At 37.6% G+C, this 17,528-nt stretch overlaps 1 protein-coding gene across 1 annotated transcript in view; it reads right to left on the bottom strand.

The window, feature by feature from the left end:
- Positions 1-17,528, bottom strand: part of Il1rapl2 (interleukin 1 receptor accessory protein like 2) — a 118,240-nt gene that overhangs the window by 61,308 nt on the left and 39,404 nt on the right. The window contains exon 2 of the mRNA XM_032889454.1: positions 3,941-4,070. Coding sequence (XP_032745345.1) covers positions 3,941-4,070 — 130 coding nt within the window. The remainder of the gene's footprint in view (positions 1-3,940; positions 4,071-17,528) is intronic.

The following is a 17,528-nucleotide window of genomic DNA, read 5'->3' on the forward strand; positions in this document are numbered from 1 at the left end:
CAGATTGGGAAAAGATCTTTACCAATTCTACATCTGATAGAGGACTAATATCCAAAATATAAAAAGAACTCAAGAAGTTAGACTACAGAGAGGCAAATAACCCTATTAAAAATGGGGTACAGAGCAAAACACAAGAATTCTCAGCTGAGGAATACCAAATGGCTGAAAAATACCTAAAGAAATGTTCAACATCCTTAGTCATCAGGGAAATGTAAATCAAAACAACCCTGAGATTCCACCTCATACCAGTCAGAATGACTAAGATAAAAAGCTCAGGTGACAGCAGATACTGGCGAGGATGTGGAGAAAGAGGAACACTCCTCCATTGTTGGTGGGGTTGCAGACTGGTACAACCATTCTGGAAATCAGTCTGGAGGTTCCTCAGAAAATTGGACATTGAACTACCTGAGGATCCAGCTATACCTCTCCTGGACATATACCCAAAAGATGATCCAACATACAACAAAGACACATGCTTTACTATGTTCATAGCAGCCTTATTAATAATAGCCAGATGCTGGAAAGAACCCAGATGCCCTTCAACAGAGGAATGGATACAGAAAATGTGGTACATCTACACAATGGAGTACTACTCAGCTATCAAAAACAATGACTTCATGAAATTTATAGGCAAATGGATGGAACTAGAAAATATCATTCTGGGTGAGGTAACCCAATCACAGAAAACCACACATGGCATGCACTCACTTTTAAGTGGATATTAGTCCAAAAGCTTGAATTACCCAAGATACATTCACAGACCACATGAATTTCAAGAAGGATCACCAAAGTGCAGATGCTTCAGTCCTTCTTAAAAGGGGGAACAAAAATATCCATAGGAGGGGATATGGAGGCAAGTTTCGAGCAGAGACTGGAGGCACAGTCATTCAGATCCTGCCCCACATGTGGCATACACACACACACACACACACACACACACACACACACACACACACACATACAACCACCAAAATTAGATAAGATTAATGAAGCTAAGAAGTGCATGCTGACAAGAACTGGATATGGATGTCTCCTGAGAGCCAAAGCCAGAACATGTCAAATACAGAGGTGAATGCTAGCAGCAAACCACTGAACTGAGAATGGGACCCCTGTTGGAGGAAGTTGAAGAAAGGATTGAAAGAGCTGAAGGGGCTTGCAACCCCATAAGAACAACAATGCCAATGAACCAGAGGTTGCAGGGACTAAACCACTACCTAAAGATTATACATGGATTGAGCTATGGCTTCAGCTGCATATGTAGCCAAGCATGGCCTTGTTGGGCACCAATGGAGGTAGAAGCCCTTGGTCCTGCCAAGGTTGGACACCCAGTATAGGGGAATGTTGGGGTGGCAGGAAGAAAAATGGATGTGAAGAGGAATACCCTTATAGAAGAAGGGGCAGGGTAAAGATAGGGGGCTTATGTCTGGGAAACTGGGAAAGGGAATAGCATTTGAAATGTAAATTAAAAACATCCAGTAAAAGAAAAAATAATTTACCAGTGGTTATTCAAAGTTATTGTACTACTTTACATTTGTAGCACCAGTACGTGAGGTTCTCAATTTTTCTACATCTTCACCAACATAATTCATAGCTCATATTTTTTACTTAAACTATCCTAAAGAGTATGAAATTGGGTCATGTGGTTTTTATCTCTATGATACCTGACAATGAATGCCAAATATATTTTCCTAAACTATTTTCTTGAAATATACTATTTTCAAATATGGTTTTCAAGATTATGGGTCTTCAAAGTAATGAATCTATAGGTTAGAATTGTTTGAGTATACATATGAACACTGATTATCACAGGGATAATTATAGATCATATCAATTGTTGTAAGTATTAAATAGTATGATTTTTATGCACAGTGCTATAATATAACTATAATATAATATAACTCAAGAAATCTTGAGCCAAGCATGGTGCACGTATGTCTATGGTTTTATCTATTCAGCGGGACTAAAGTGGGAGGATCCCATAAGTCCAGGAATGTTAAACCAGTCTGGAAAACATAACCAAACTCTCTCAGAAAAAAGTCCATGAAAGTACATATTAACACAAGTTCTCTGAAAAAATTATACTGATTCCTAATACGTAATTCTTAGTGAGAATGAATGAAGGAAAAGTGTGCCTATACCTATCAATAGCCATTATATACAAGTCTGAAAATCCCTGACTTTTTACTGGACAAATGAGAAGATAACTCCAGCTGTAGTGGTTTGCATATTCTTGGCCAATGATAAGTGGCACTATTAGGAGGTGTGGCCTTATTGGAGTGAGTGTGGTCTTGTTGGCAGAAGTGTGTCATTGTGTAGGCAGGCCTTGGAGGGCTCCTATGTTCAAGCTCCACCCTGCGTAGAAGAGAGAGAGACCCTTCTGTTTGCCTGAAGAAGGCAGTCTTTCTTCCTGGTTGCCTTGAGATCAGCACCTCAAGCACCATGTCTGCCTGCCCATTGCCTTGCTTCGTGCCATGATGATAATGCTCTGGACTACTGTACTTGTAATCCAGCCCCAATTCAATGTTGTCCTTTATAAGAGTTGCCTTAATTATGATGTCTCTGCACAGCAATGAAACCCTAAGACACCAGCCCAACTCCTAACTGTATTATGAGCATTTATTTGTCTTTATATCCAAAGTTAAGCACAGTATTCACCCTTCATCAAAGAAACTTCTCTTTGCAACAGACAAATATCATTACAGAATACCCCAAACCAATCATAATGTAGAGTTTTAGAGCCCAGTCCCAAAAGATAAATCTACATAATAATGTACACAACTAAGGTTTGTGGAAGAGTGTAGATGACAAGATGGAAGGATTATTAAGAGATGGGAACAGAGTTTGCTGTGAGGTTGTTTCTTCTAGGGATGTCAGAAGCTACATCCATAAAGTTACACCAACAGGAGATTTTGACCAAGGACAACAACAATAGACATGATAAAGTGATGGGGAAATCCCAGGAGGACCCAATCCTACACAAAGAACGACAGTCAACAAAGAGTGCTGAGAATGGGAGAAATATATTTCCTCAGGGAAAATACAGCAGTTAGTTATCCAATACAAAATGGTCAACCCTGAAAACATACAAGTAACATTATACCAAACGAGAAGGTTATATTTATGTATTTAGGAATATATATGTACATATACATATAACTATACCTACCTACCTACCTACATACATACATATATACATACGTACATATATACACACATACATATATACATACGTACATATATACAAACATGTAACAACAATTATTGAAAAATTGAAGCTATGGAGAGCTTTTTGGGAGAGTTTGGTTATAGAAAATGGAAGACGAAGTAGTGTAACTATAATCCCCCAAAATAAAATATATGAGTATAAAAACACAAAGAAAATGAGTTGAACTGACAGCTACACACCCAGATGGTAGGACAATAAGAGGAAAATGGGAAACATTGAAGAAGGTACTGCACAGAAGGTTCTGTCTCTTTCAGAAAATAAACAAACATTAACAGGAACCAACAGTCATTTGGGCAAATTATCAGATTTCTAACACTACTACAGCTTTACAGTTATGACATACAAAGGTTGTTTGATCCCAAGTAGTGAACAGAGATTTGCCCAGCAAACTGAGATGTCACCTGCAAAACTTAAAGCACTGCTAATTACTGGTGCACAAACAGTGACCTAATCTTGGAAATACGATGAAATCTGCTTCAACATCTTTGAGGGATCATTATATTTTGATGGCATCGTCCAAGATGCTCAGAAAAGACTATTAGATACTTGCAAATAACCGGTTTTTGAAAATGTTTATTTTAAAAGAAGATACCACTCTGGGTCTCTCCAATATATCAGATCTTGGAGAATGGAATGGCTTGCAGTCACAATGAGCATGACTTAATGATAAATTGCAAAGACAGCAAAAAGAAATCAACAAGTGGACTCCTGTACCTTATTTCACCTTCTCTAATGTGACCTGCCAATTCTTCAATAAATTTCTCGCCTTTCATCCAGTAGATCATTGGTCCAGACTCCCCACTGAATCCAAAGAAAGCTTTGCAAGGGATGTTCAGAGGTTTACCTGGGAAAGAGAGAAAAATTATTAATGAGAAAAATCTCTTCCCTTTGTTATTTAGAGACAAGGATGGAGAGTTAATATACAAAGGAAAATCAGACGTGGCCTGTTTTCCAACAATTCTTGCATGTGAGAAAAAAGTTATGAGGACTTTTGGGAAATTATATAAAATTCAAGCTAATATAAAAGCTGAAAAAATAAATAAATTACCACTCTATAGCATTTTAATGGTACTGTACATCTCCCAAGAACTGAAGTGAAAGAATGAAAATGATACCTAATTAATTTTCTTTTTTGAGAGTATTCCTTACATGAGCTTGCCTTTAAAATTAAAATTATTTAAGAGCATACATTAATTCTTGATAAGTGTGAAAACGTATCACCAATATACTATTAGCTAAGATTGTATAGACTTTAATTTATTTCTTCCTATTTTAATCTATTTTAAGAAAAAATGATACAGAATGTTCGTTAAATTTTGGTTTTGATTTGCAAGGACTAAGGAAATAGCTCAATAGTTGGTCATCATTATTTTTGTGCTCACATATGAAGGTCAGAGGCCAGTGTCAGGTGGCTTCTTCTCTCCATTTCTAAATTTTTGAGACAGAGTCACCATTGAAGTATGTCCTTTCAGATGGCAAGTGAGTAACTGTCAACAGCAGGAATAACATTGGGACATGCTGCCAGGCCAAGGTTTTATATCAATGGAGGAGATGTGAACTCAGGTCCTTTTGCTTGAGCTGTAAGCAATTTACTCACCGAGCTATCTCCCTAGCCCTGTGATGGATAATCTTGGTTATCAACCTGATCAGACTAAGAAATATCTCGGGGATTAGTTAAGCAGACATCTGCTATGTTCTCAGTGGCAAAAGAAAACTAGATTATAAGGGCTTGGAAACAATCACTTGAACCCTGTGTGGATTAGTATTATGATTGCAACTTTGGAGTTTGGTGAAAGGTGGTGGTGAATAAATAGGTTCCTGGTGATAGGCTTTTGAACTCTACGACACCCACTCCCCTTTGTATATTCCCTTCTATTTATTTCCCATCTGACAAGAAACAAAAACAGGACTTTTTCATGGTAGACTTTCTGTCACCATGGTTTCTGCCCAAGTGTATGATGTCAAGCTATCAGAAACTAAACCTTATGAAAGCATAAACCTAAATAAATTTTTCCTCCATTAAATTGTTTTGTCCATTACTTGACATAATACAACACTCATTAATGGAAAAGAGTCACTACTGGAAAGCTCACCCTCTCTCCTAGACTCTAGACACTCTTCTCCTGGTTTAGATATTAGAACTTCTACTTGTTTAGATATTATAAGTTCACTTGCTCTTGGAATAGCCATAAACTTACTCAAAGGTTCTTACATCTTCAGCTTCTACACCAAGGACTAAATTGCAAGCTTCCCTAGTTTGAATTTTTTTTTCTTTTTTTCCCCATCTACTTATTAAATTGGGTATTTCTTATTTACATTTCAAATGTTATTCCCTTTCCCAGTTTCCAGGCAAACATCCCCCTAGCCCCTCCCCCATTCTATATGGGTGTTCACTTTCCCATCCTCCCCCAATTACCGCCTTCCCCCCAAGAATCTCGTTCTCTGGGGGTTCAGCCTTGGCAGGATCAAGGGCTTCCCCTTCCACTGGTGCTCTTACTAAGCTATTCATTGCTACCTATGCAGTTGGAGCCCAGGGTCAGTCCATGTATAGTCTTTGGGTAGTGGCTTAGTCTCTGGAAGCTCTGGTTGGTTGGCATTGTTGTTCATATGGGGTCTCAAGCCCCTTCAGCTCTTTCAGTCCTTTCTCTGATTCCTTCAACGGGGGTCCCGTTCTCAGTTCAGTGGTTTGCTGCTGGCATTCGCCTATGTATTTGCCATATTCTGGCTGTGTCTCTCAGGAGAGATCTACATCTGGTTCCTGTCAGCCTGCACTTCTTTGCTTCATCCATCTTATCTAGTTTGCTGGCTGTATATGTATGGGCCACATGTGGGGCAGGCTCTGAATGGGCGTTCCTTCAGTCTCTGTTCTAAACTTTGCTTCCCTATCCCCTCCCAAGAGTATTTTTGTTCCCTTTTAAAGAAGGAATGAAGCATCCGCATTTTGGTCATTCTTAAGAGTTTCATGTGTTCTGTGCATCTAGGGTAATTCAAGCATTTGGGCTAATATCCACTTATCAATGAGTGCATACCATGTGTGTTTTTCTGTGATTGGGTTATCTCACTCAGGATGATATTTTCCAGTTCCATCCATTTGCCTATGAATTTCATGAAGTCATTGTTTTAGATAGCTGAGTAGTATTCCATTGTGTAGATGTACCACATTTTCTGTATCCATTCCTCTTTTGAAGGGCAGCTGGGTTCTTTCCAGCTTCTGGCTATTATAAATAAGGCTGCTATGAACATAGTGGAGCACGTGTCTTTGTTATATGTTGGAGCATCTTTTGGGTATATGCCCAAGAGAGGTATAGCTGGGTCCTCAGGTAGTGCAATGTCCAATTTTCTGAGGAACCTCCAGACTGATTTCCAGAATGGTTGTACCAGTCTGCAATCCCAGCAACAATGGAGGAGTGTTCCTCTTTCTCCACATCCTCGCCAGCATGTGCTGTTACTGAAATTTTTGATCTTAGCCATTCTGATTTGGTGTGAGGTGGAATCTCATGGTTGTTTTTATTTGCATTTCCCTTATGGCTAAAGATGTGGAACATTTCTTTAGATGCTTAAGACTTGCTACTGCCTTGTTTTTTTTTTTTTTTTTTTGTAAATCTTGCAAAAGCTTGCTGTGATCTCTCTCAATTTCTATAATCATTTGCATTAATCCTCTTAATAAATTATCTTAATCACATTGATTCTACCTCTCTGGAGGAGCTTAATTTATAAATTAAAATTCAAAATTTGAATTACAAAAATAAGGGAGATGCCCAAGAATCATTGAGGTGACCTTAGCTGTGATACACTACACTAGGGATACAGAACTTGAAGAGGCCACTTCCTGTAGCCAGACAGATACCCCAGTGGAGTGATAGAAACACCAATCCACCTATAAACTTTTGACCCAAAAATTTATCCTGTCTATAAGAAATGCAGGCACAGGGGATAGAGGAGTGACTGAGGGAATGGCCAACTAATATCTCGCCCAACTTGAGAACCATCTCATGGGCAAGCATAAATCCCTAACCTTATTAATGATATTGTTAGGCTTACAGATAGGATCATGTTGTCCTCTAACAGGTTCCATGCTGCAGCTGACTCAGACAGATACAGCCACCCACAGCCAAACAGTGGATGGAGTTTAAGGACTCTTATAAAAGAATAGGAGGAAAGATTGCAGGCCCCAAAATGGATAGAAACTCGGCAGGAAGACCAATAGAGTCAACTAACCTAGAACCTTGGGACTCTCAGAGTTGGAACTACCAACCAAAGAACATATAGAGGCTGGACTTATGCCTCCCTGTTCATATGTAGCAGATGTGCAGCTTGATATAGGCAATTCAATACTGACATTTGACACACATGAATCCCTCAGTTCATAATTACATTACAAAATAAATTTTTTTTATAAAACACATTTTGCCATTGTTTAGATCATTAGACAAAACCACTTCTGAATATTTTCCTTGTGGATCTTCCATCCTCAATTTATTCTGTTAATGTTCTCCTAAAAATTTAGCCATAGCTTTCATGTTCTATCAACTACTACTTTCTGAATCCAACTATCTTTCCTCACCATAGCTAGAAAATGACTTCCTTTGAGGATCACTTTCAGAAATGAGCAACTAAGTAGGAGGTAGAGTTCATATGAAGACATAATGAAATACAAGGCAGACACTTGGAGATAGATAGGTTGGGCTTAGACACAAAATAGATATATTGACAAGTATTTATTTTATTAAAATATTAACATATCCCATCTCAAATTTCAGGCCCTGGACCTCTGGATTCTTCTGCGGCTGTCCAATTTGTTAAGGCAAATAATCTGCATAATATGGTTGACACATACTCATCTGAAGTTTTGTAAAAGTGTGCATTATAGAAAGTACACTCGATTAAAATTTAAGACATTTAACTCTTATGCTTAGATCAGTCATGACCATGACTGTGAGCTGATACTCTAACTTTATGTTAAATAATTTTTATGTATACAATGAGATTGGAAGATAGTAATAATTTGGAGGACCTCAAAGAAGACAAATGCATATGAAAGTACTTCATGAACACAGATACATCATCAGAATTGAGCTCAGTGTTTTTTGCTTTCTGAGACTTGATCATCCATGAAGAAATTAAATTTCAGGAAGATTCTGAACTGGTCTTGAGTCAGAGATATTTTCACTCTGATCATGTCAATCTTGCGTTCTTTTATTCAGAGCATCTGTAGGACAATATATTTTGAATATTTTCTTGTACATTTTTCTTATATATAGAAAAGATTCTAAGTTTTCTAAATATGAATAGGCTTTCATTTTCCTATATCTTTCTTTCTTTCTCACATCATTGAAGGTATTTAAGGAAAAATAAACCAGATCACAGAATAATTAACAGATCGAGATACCTTTTATTCTAAGAGATTCCAGTCACCGAAACGTCTAGCAAAAAATTATAGATATAAATATTGGTTACTTTTCTTCTGGATTATGTTGAAAACACATATGTTAAAGTATCTTTACATTACTGGAAAGAATTTAATGAAGAAAATTAGTACAGTGTGTAAAAAGGGGCCTTCTTGAAGTGGTCCAGCAAAAATTACAGTGTCTGCCCTTTCCCTTGACACTGCATCCAAATTACTGGCAATTTATCTGGTAATTTCTCTCTTCCCATCAGAAAGATCCTTGTTAAATAAACACAAGAGATAGATATTTCAGAAGTTTATTTTGCACAGTGCTTGGTAAATATCCTTAATCCTATGTGGATGGCCTAAAACAGTAAAACTGTTCAGCCATCATCTGCCACATTCAAAGAAGAGTTCCCTAGGGATCTTTTATCAAATAGTTATGTTTAGCATGTGCTAAAGAGTAGATACTCCTCTTCTAAGAGGCATGAGAAGGCTCTCTGGGTTGATGGGAAATTAATTTTAAATGGAATTTCTCTAGGTATCTGTGACATCTGCCCTATGTGCCAAATCATAGCTAGGAGTAGCATCTGTTAGCTACTGTCTTGTTTTGTCTCCAGAGCATTTGAAAGTCATTCTGTAACCGTGTCTAATTGGTAGAAATAGCTAATTCAGATTCACATCTGATAGTTAAGAAGTCCATCATATAAAAAGAACTTTGTCAGTGCTAAGTAATATGTTAAGAGGGTTTATTTTTGTTTATTTTTAAAAGTATATACATGGACTGGCTTGATTCTCCTTTGCCTAAGCATTGTTTCAATTTTCTTTCTCAACAAGCTCTCTGAAAATCAACATTTGAAAGGTTGCCTTGAGAGCGGACTTTGGTCTGTACTCCCCTAAAGAAAGCTACAATTGTCTTACAAGTCAGTTTTAAAATACAGCTTCACTTTCTTTTAACCATCAAAAAAAAATCTAGAAATCATAACCAGCTTTATTATGTTTGCAACTATTAACATCTTATGATTACAAACGGTTCAGAATAACCAAGATACACATCAGCAATTTGATGATAAATATTTAACAACGGGTATGTTAGAAATAAATAAGCATATAGCACATACATTTAATATATACTTTACTGATAATAAAAGATGGAACACACAATTTATACATAATGATAAGAATAAATGCACTGTCTGTAGTTTATGGATTTTCAGACAGTGCAGGATATCTGCACATCTAGATCCATACTTTTTAAATATATCATGTGCTCCTAGATCTCTCAGACACTGAGCTAACAAAGAGGCAACTGATTGGTCCAGGACTAGCTGGTCCAAGACTCCCGACACATATAGAGCAAGGGAGCAAAGGACTGCCTGGTCTGGCTCAGTGAGAGAAGATAAACCTAACCCTCAAGAGACTTGAGGCCCAAGGGAGTGGGAGGCCTGGTGGAGTGGGGTGTGGGGCATCCTATGGAGACAGGGGAGGAGGAATGGATGAGGAATAGTTGGAGGGCAGAACAGGACGGGGATAATGACTGGACCGTAAAAAAAAGATTAAAAATGATTAAATATATATATCATGTGCAGGACTCTGAGACTCTTCAGGCCCACATCTGTTTGTGATGTTTCCTGGAGCTATTCCCTTTCTCTGGTTTTGAGTTACTTTTTCTTTCCCAAAACCTCACACTTGCCTTATTTGCTTTGTAACTTGAAATACATATCAACTCTTTTAAAGTAGAATTTTTCGGTAGCTACAATAGGAATTTTGCCTTTCGTCTACCAATTAAACCTACTACATTGAGTTTGTGTCTAAATAGATACCATAGGAATGTGTAAATTCTGTAACATCAGCCAGAATGATGTTAATTTTATTTATTTCATTCTCAGGAAGTTGTTAAACAAATTCCTCTTCTTACTGCTACCATAAACAGAGATCATCCTTTTTTCTCTGGGATCACACTTAGATTTGGCTTTTACGAGATAAGATGAAAAGGGGAGAGGGTAGTCATGATGTCAACATAAAAGCTTGTCAATTTCCCGCTGGGCTTTATGCATACAAGTTTGTTCATTTCAAGAGGTTTATTCATTTCCCACGAAGGAAATTCTCAATCAGAGCACATATCTCTTATGTGTACCAGGGAGAGTGTCCTGAACTACACACTGCAGTCTAATTAGTTAGTGACAGGACACACAGAGCACAGAGGGATAATACCTTAGGCTGTAAGGTATGTTTAAGAATTTCGTTAGTAAAGATGTCATTTTCTCTATGTAATCAAGTCTGTTTTTTTCTTCATGGGGAAATGAAGGGCAGACTGATAATTTGTAAACGGGGAATGCCTAAATTAAAGTACCTTACAGCTCATGCCATCTTTCCAAACACTGGTTGGAGATATAACTCAGTTTGAAAAATCCCTGCTTATCATGTGCAAGGACCTGGGATTCTGCTTCCAGCACAGCGAAGAAGTTAAACCAATAGTAAATTAAGTTTAAGAGAAAACAGATCCAAGGATATGGCATGTATAGGAGGTTTTCTACTGTAATGACAATGTCCTATTTTGATAATGAGAATTTTGTTCCTTCCCCCACCTCTGAGCATGTTTGCACATGAATACACAGGTAAGTGAATACCCCTGTGCCTCTGCGGTCCTCCTTGGAGTACATGTGCACATGCACACACACACACACACACACACACACACACACACACACACACACACACACACACACACACACCCCACCACCACCACCACCACCACCACCATCACCACCACCACCACCCACCACCATCACCACCACCACCAAGCACCACTACCACCACCACCACCACCACATTTTATTCCTTTCCTTGTGTTGATTTTTCATTCTTTACTTTAGCCTTTCTTACCAGTCATCCCACAGGTAAATACCTCCTTGGAACCAAAAATACAATTTTGAAAATGCTTGTGTCTCTGCTTACTCTGAGCTTCTAGTCTCAAATCAACCGAAAGGGTTATTAAGGTTTAGAAACAAGGCTAGTAAGAAACTGACTGACTTTACTGAGGTCAAAGTTAAAACCCGAAGAGAGAATCCATCGTTTATAATTCATTTATTTTTATACGTAGCAGTGCTTAATGGACTAGAGATGAAGTTGCCTTCTAATTAATATGCATCTAGACAAGAAAGAAGCTCCTAACTAACACAGCGATCTTGTGCAGCCTTTTTCTAAACACTTTCCTTCTTGAGGAGGGTCTCTTTACTCAAAATTCTCTAAATTTAAATTAGAAGCTGAAACCACTGAGCTACAGTTTAGATTACATTTGATAGTAAACAATGCGTTTCTTCAACTAAGATTCAAAGGAGATGAAAACTTAATGAGACAATGAGGCATATAAGCTTGTTGCCCAAGATGGTGAAAACGTCAGAAACATGATGTTCACTGCCCATGGAATAGCAACATTTTAGAATGAAGGAAAGTAAATACATTAATTGACATGGGGAAGAAGAAGACTTGGAAAAAATAAGATACTTTAAATAAGAAGAATTAATGATTATTAATGTGTAGAGAGAGAGAGAGAATGGGAGGTAGACAAAGAGATGGGAGGGATGGGATACAAAATACAGAGCACATGGTGAGTACCTTAAACTCTCTCTTTTTTGAGGATAACAAAGAACAGGAAAACATTACTTGCCTATACTATAGGGAAGTAGCACAGCATAGTTTCAACTCAAGATGAGAAAGAACATTTTTCACCGTTATGCATGATGGATTGGCTTTGGACTACAACTGGTTCAGTGCAACAAGTGATGTGATGTTTATAAGAGGATGAGGTGTTTAGAGTTAACAGCAATTGTTTTGATGAATTGCCACATAGCCTCAATCTCAATAAAAGTTTCTCTTACTATATTTTTTCTAGGAAATATGATCAGAATCTCCATTTAACTATCCATCATGCCTGTAACTTTGCTTAGATTTTTTTAACCTTTCATCCAATCAGGGTAAAGACCTATGGGCTCAGTAAATATCCTAGTACTCTCAGCCATATCTGCCATTTGAAGGCTCTAGGCAGAGGCTAGACAGAAGGGCATCATGGGAAAGGCCATGGTGTCAGAACAGTAAATTTGTAGCTTCAGCCTTCCTACCATATTGCTATTTTTGTTTTGTTTCAGAAATTCTCTTTCCCAAAAGGCTTCAATTGTTTTCTTCTAAAAAGTGATAGAGTCAATTAAGACATTCTAAGAATTTCTCTCAACATTCTTCTAAATCAACATTTTTAATCAAGTATTCTAGAACGATACATTTAGACTTCACAGGTGGGGCGAGCTATTTTCACTTCTAGTCTACCCCTCTTTTATAGAAAACACCTTCTGATTATTTGAACAGAAGGATAGAGATGCAAGGCTCTGTGCTTATGATGTTTCTTAGCTTTAGCTCCACAATCCCATGGTCCATGGTGTTTTGTTTTGCAGGTCGGCTGTCTCTGGACTCTTAGTTCCTCTATGTTCTCTAATCTCTGCCTGTTTATTTCAGAGTGGGCTTCCTGCCTATGAGACCTACTTTGCCTTGAACCCTTGTTCCTTTCTAGCCTCTGGCTCTTTGCTGCTTATATTGGCTCTGATGATCTTGGCTTATGGCCTGCTTTCCTTGACCCTGTGCTCTCCATATCTCAGCTTGACAAAAGGATTTGGAAAAGCTCTCTAGGGGCAAAGACAAAGTCCTTGGATATTAACTTACTATGTCAGTAAGTCCAACTCATTCTCAGCAAAATGAGATGTCATGAGAGTTGAATTAAGCAAATCCTCTCTCTGTGTGTGTGTGTGTGTGTGTGTGTGTGTGTGTGTGTGTGTGGGTATTCAAGGGGATGTATGGTTTCAAAAGAATTCATTTGGAGTAAATTAATAGTTCAAAATTAAATGCACATTACTTCCTTTATTGTGCTAAGTAGAAGGAAAGAGCAGACCACTTTACTTGTTTTGAGATAAAATAATTTCACTTCCTAAAGTTTCTTGTATTGTCCTAGACAGCCTATATAGAATAGCAGTAAACACAGAACATAGAACAGAACACTAGATAACCATTACTTATTCTGAAGTTCCTTTTGACATTTGAAAACATTTGATTGGAAACAGAATTTTTTTTTTTTTTTTTTGCTGCTTACCCTCTGGTCGTCAAAAGGAGTTTTGAATCTCATAGTGATAAGATCAGAATTTCTGGTCTTATAGACAACTTGCTAGTCAAATCCTGCTATACAAGTTAGCAGGAAAAATGCATCAATAAAACTGCTGCATGTCTCAGTGTGTATCTGAAGACTGATCCAGGGATTACATGTGGCTGAAGAAAACACTGATGTGTTTTTTCTGGACATGATGGTATGATCTAAACTGTGGCTATGGAAACCTTCAAAAAATCTTCAAAAAATAAAAACAAAAATGAAATGTGCCAAGGTTTTAACATAGGTACCATTCACTTTGATGAATCTCACTTGCTCTCTGCAGACTATCTTTGAGAAACGAATGCTTAAAACAATCCCACAAAGATCTTTTGATCTTTTAGAAAATAGAAATATTGAAGTTCAATGTACAGTTGAGAAAATGAAATATAAAGCTATCCCCAGATTACTGATCATATTTCGGTGACTATTGATTTTGCAAAGTTCTGTAATGGTTCTTTTGGACTTTGAATTTCCCCTCACCGCGAATACCTGTAGCCTCACTATTCAGTATGCTTTCATTTGTAGCCTACTTGATTGGCATTGCTGCACCTCTTACCAATGCCAACTTCAATCTGCAGACACAAAGGTCTAGTTCAGGTTTCATACATAACATGAAACGAACTTCTATCTCTCCTAGAACACACGCGCCTCTTTCTTTTCTCTACATCATGTTTTCATACGGCCTCAGAGAGTTGACAGTTTAGGTGTACTCTGCCTCATATGGCTTTTTACAACAAATATAAACAAACAAGGCCCTTAGTGGGTTTTGTTCATTTTAATACTCACAGAAAAGCATTGTTACTGTCAGTTTACATACAGATGTAGAAAAGGGTTAAATAATGTGTTCAAGATCATAAATATCATGCATAGCTGATATTTACAAAAAGATATTAGAGCCAAACTCCTAACCACTCTTTCATGCTACCTTTTACAAATACCTATTATGATCTATATTTTATATTAATTTCTCTCCATTTCTCCCCCCTCTCTGTGGTATGCCTATGCACATGCTCACATGATTGCACATATGTATGTGTGTGTGTATGTGTGTGTGTGTGTGTATGTTTGTATGTTGTGTACATGTGCAATAGCATAAGTATGGATGTCAGAAGACAGAACACACTTCAGAAGTCAGTTCTCATACTTATAGCAATATATAAGCACATTCGAATAGGGCTTGCTTGATTTTCAATAGCTCAATTTCTTCATTCTTTATATTTTAATTGATTTTATGTTGCCTGAATTAAATTTGTTTTGTGAGTTACAACAAATCCATTAGGCAAGGGAAGAATAGTAAGTTAGTGCCGTGCAATTCTTGCTATTTCCTTCTTTTATTCATACTTTTCAAAAAAAGATATTTTCTTATTCATTCTTAAATCATAATTATATTCTTTGACACACAGATGTAATATTGTCTGGTCACAAATGCTCTCTATACCTTCTTCTCAATCCACTCCTGCCCACCTCTATTTCCCACCAATCTTCCTGTTCTTTCATGTCCTTTTGCTTTTACCTTTTGACCAACTTGGTTTAGCCGAGATTGTCCCTTATGAATTTGAGGTTGAAGTTAGCTACAGAAGCATGCTGGAATCATCAGTGGTGACAACACTGAAGATAACACTCCCCTTTCCCCAAAATGTATCATTAGTTCATTGTTACAAGGGCAACCTCAAGTTCAGAAGAGAGTATTTCATGACCCTTTCCCAATTCACCATTTTGATGAGGAAAAAGGAAGAGAGGAAAGGGGAAAAAAGAAACGTAGACATTATCTGGGTTGTCTTTGAATAAGTTTCCCCATAGTAGGGTCAAACCTGAGGTAGTAATCAGGGGGAGGATGACACTATTTATATGCCTAGGCAAATCAACCATACTCTTATATTTAGGCAATGGCAACTGGAAGTGGTCTTCATTTTCTTTTTTGCACGTGTTTTAGAGTTTGCCTTGAATTGTTCCATGTGCATGGAGTCTTTCCTTTCCTGTGGTCACAAATCCATGAAGACAGAGAGTCAGAAAGGGAGATTGAAAAGATATATGCTATTCATGAAATAAGTTCAAATAATGGTTTCTTTCCTTTGGTGACAGAAGACTACGTAAACTACAGTAAAGGGAGTTTCGAAGTTAGTTATTACTTTTCTCACCAGATACAAGGATTTCCTTTCTCTTTATGCCTCTGCTAGAGAGTATTACAATGGAAAGACATACTCATCCTTCTTTACAAGACAAGAAGCTCAGTTTTTATCTCACTAATTCTTTATATCTTCTGTGGTGAAAACCATTGTCTAATTGCATAAAATAATGTCCAGTTATTTGAAAACGTGAGAGGAAGGGTCAAAGGTGTAATTTTACACTCTTCCATAAGATTGATATTTTTCCCTTGAAAAATTAATGTACATTTTAAAGCACATTAAAAGTATCTCAAAGAAGAGCATAACTGTTAAGCAGTGAAGGTTGTTTACCACGACAGAGCTGGCTAAAATCCTTCATTACAAATCTACCCACTCAGGCCTCAAAGTGGCTGTTCAATAATCTTGCTCTTCTTGCATCCGAAGTTCTTTCCCAAATCCATGGGGAGTATGTCTGTCTCTGACTTCTGGATCCAGTCCTAGAATCTGTATTTCTTCTCTACTTTTCTTTTGCAATGTCAATATAAACGATGAAGTTTTACTATAAAGCAGTGCTTATAATTTTTCCTTTGTTGCAACTTATTAATTATAGCACTTCTTGCTTTTATAAGCACTTTGTGAGAAGGTTTCTAGTTTGAATTTTTATAGGACTATTGTGTATTTTTTCACAAACATGCCACTTCATTTGAATAAACACTGTGTTCGGGGCTCTTTCCTAGTTGTTTATCAGCTCTGATTAAAAAAAAAAATCAGTCATCTATGCCTCTAAGAATTTTGGTGTCACTAAGAACTCTTTGTGAAAGATAGTTTTATTGCATTTAGTTTTATTTTCATATATGTGGGTAAAACCTTCAGAATATTCACAAGCGTCCTTGGGACAGAACCATACCTTGTACTGCTCCCTATGCCCCACAGAGAGAATGTTCTACAAGTAGACTATCCGGCTGACCTAGTTTGGGAAAAATTGTTCTCAGAGCTGATTGTCTCTGTCACACCCTCCTCCCCATTTGACAGGAGCCAAGAGCAAACTCAACATTCTTTCACCCTGGCCCATTCTCCTCGCCGTCTTTCGTTAACTGTCAGTAGTCAGAATCCTGATTAAAAGCAAGTTTTCCCCCAAACAGTTCTGAAGTTAAACAGACACTCAAAATGAGTTTCCTTAAATACTCCACTCAGAAAATGAAGTCCTTTTTTCCCCCTCATATATTTGGGCTGGAACTTGGTCAAGGTGTGCATGGGTTGGCTCTCTGCCTTATGTTTGTGGCCACCTAATAGAAAGGTATTCAAAATGCCATTACAAAGTGGTCTCAGAAAGCAGCTGTACATGAAGACATGGGCAAATCTTTAAGGAGAAATATTTCAGTTAAAAATGCCAATTAACCTCTGTAATTAGGAGTCCAGAGAGTGACGTAAAAGTCCTGGTGGGACCATACTGATGAGAGAGGAGATATTCTAAAGACACTTGTGTTCCTCCCTTTGGCTATAACAGTGTTGATCAAAACAGATCCCAAAGCATTAATATTTTCCACAGGAATCATTGTGAAGTAAGGGAAAGGCTGAAGTCTTGGTTCCAAAGGGAAAAGAACTTGTCTCCCAGGAAGA

The sequence above is a fragment of the Rattus rattus genome, chromosome X (genome assembly GCF_011064425.1).
Source record: "Rattus rattus isolate New Zealand chromosome X, Rrattus_CSIRO_v1, whole genome shotgun sequence".
Lineage (NCBI taxonomy): Eukaryota > Metazoa > Chordata > Mammalia > Rodentia > Muridae > Rattus > Rattus rattus.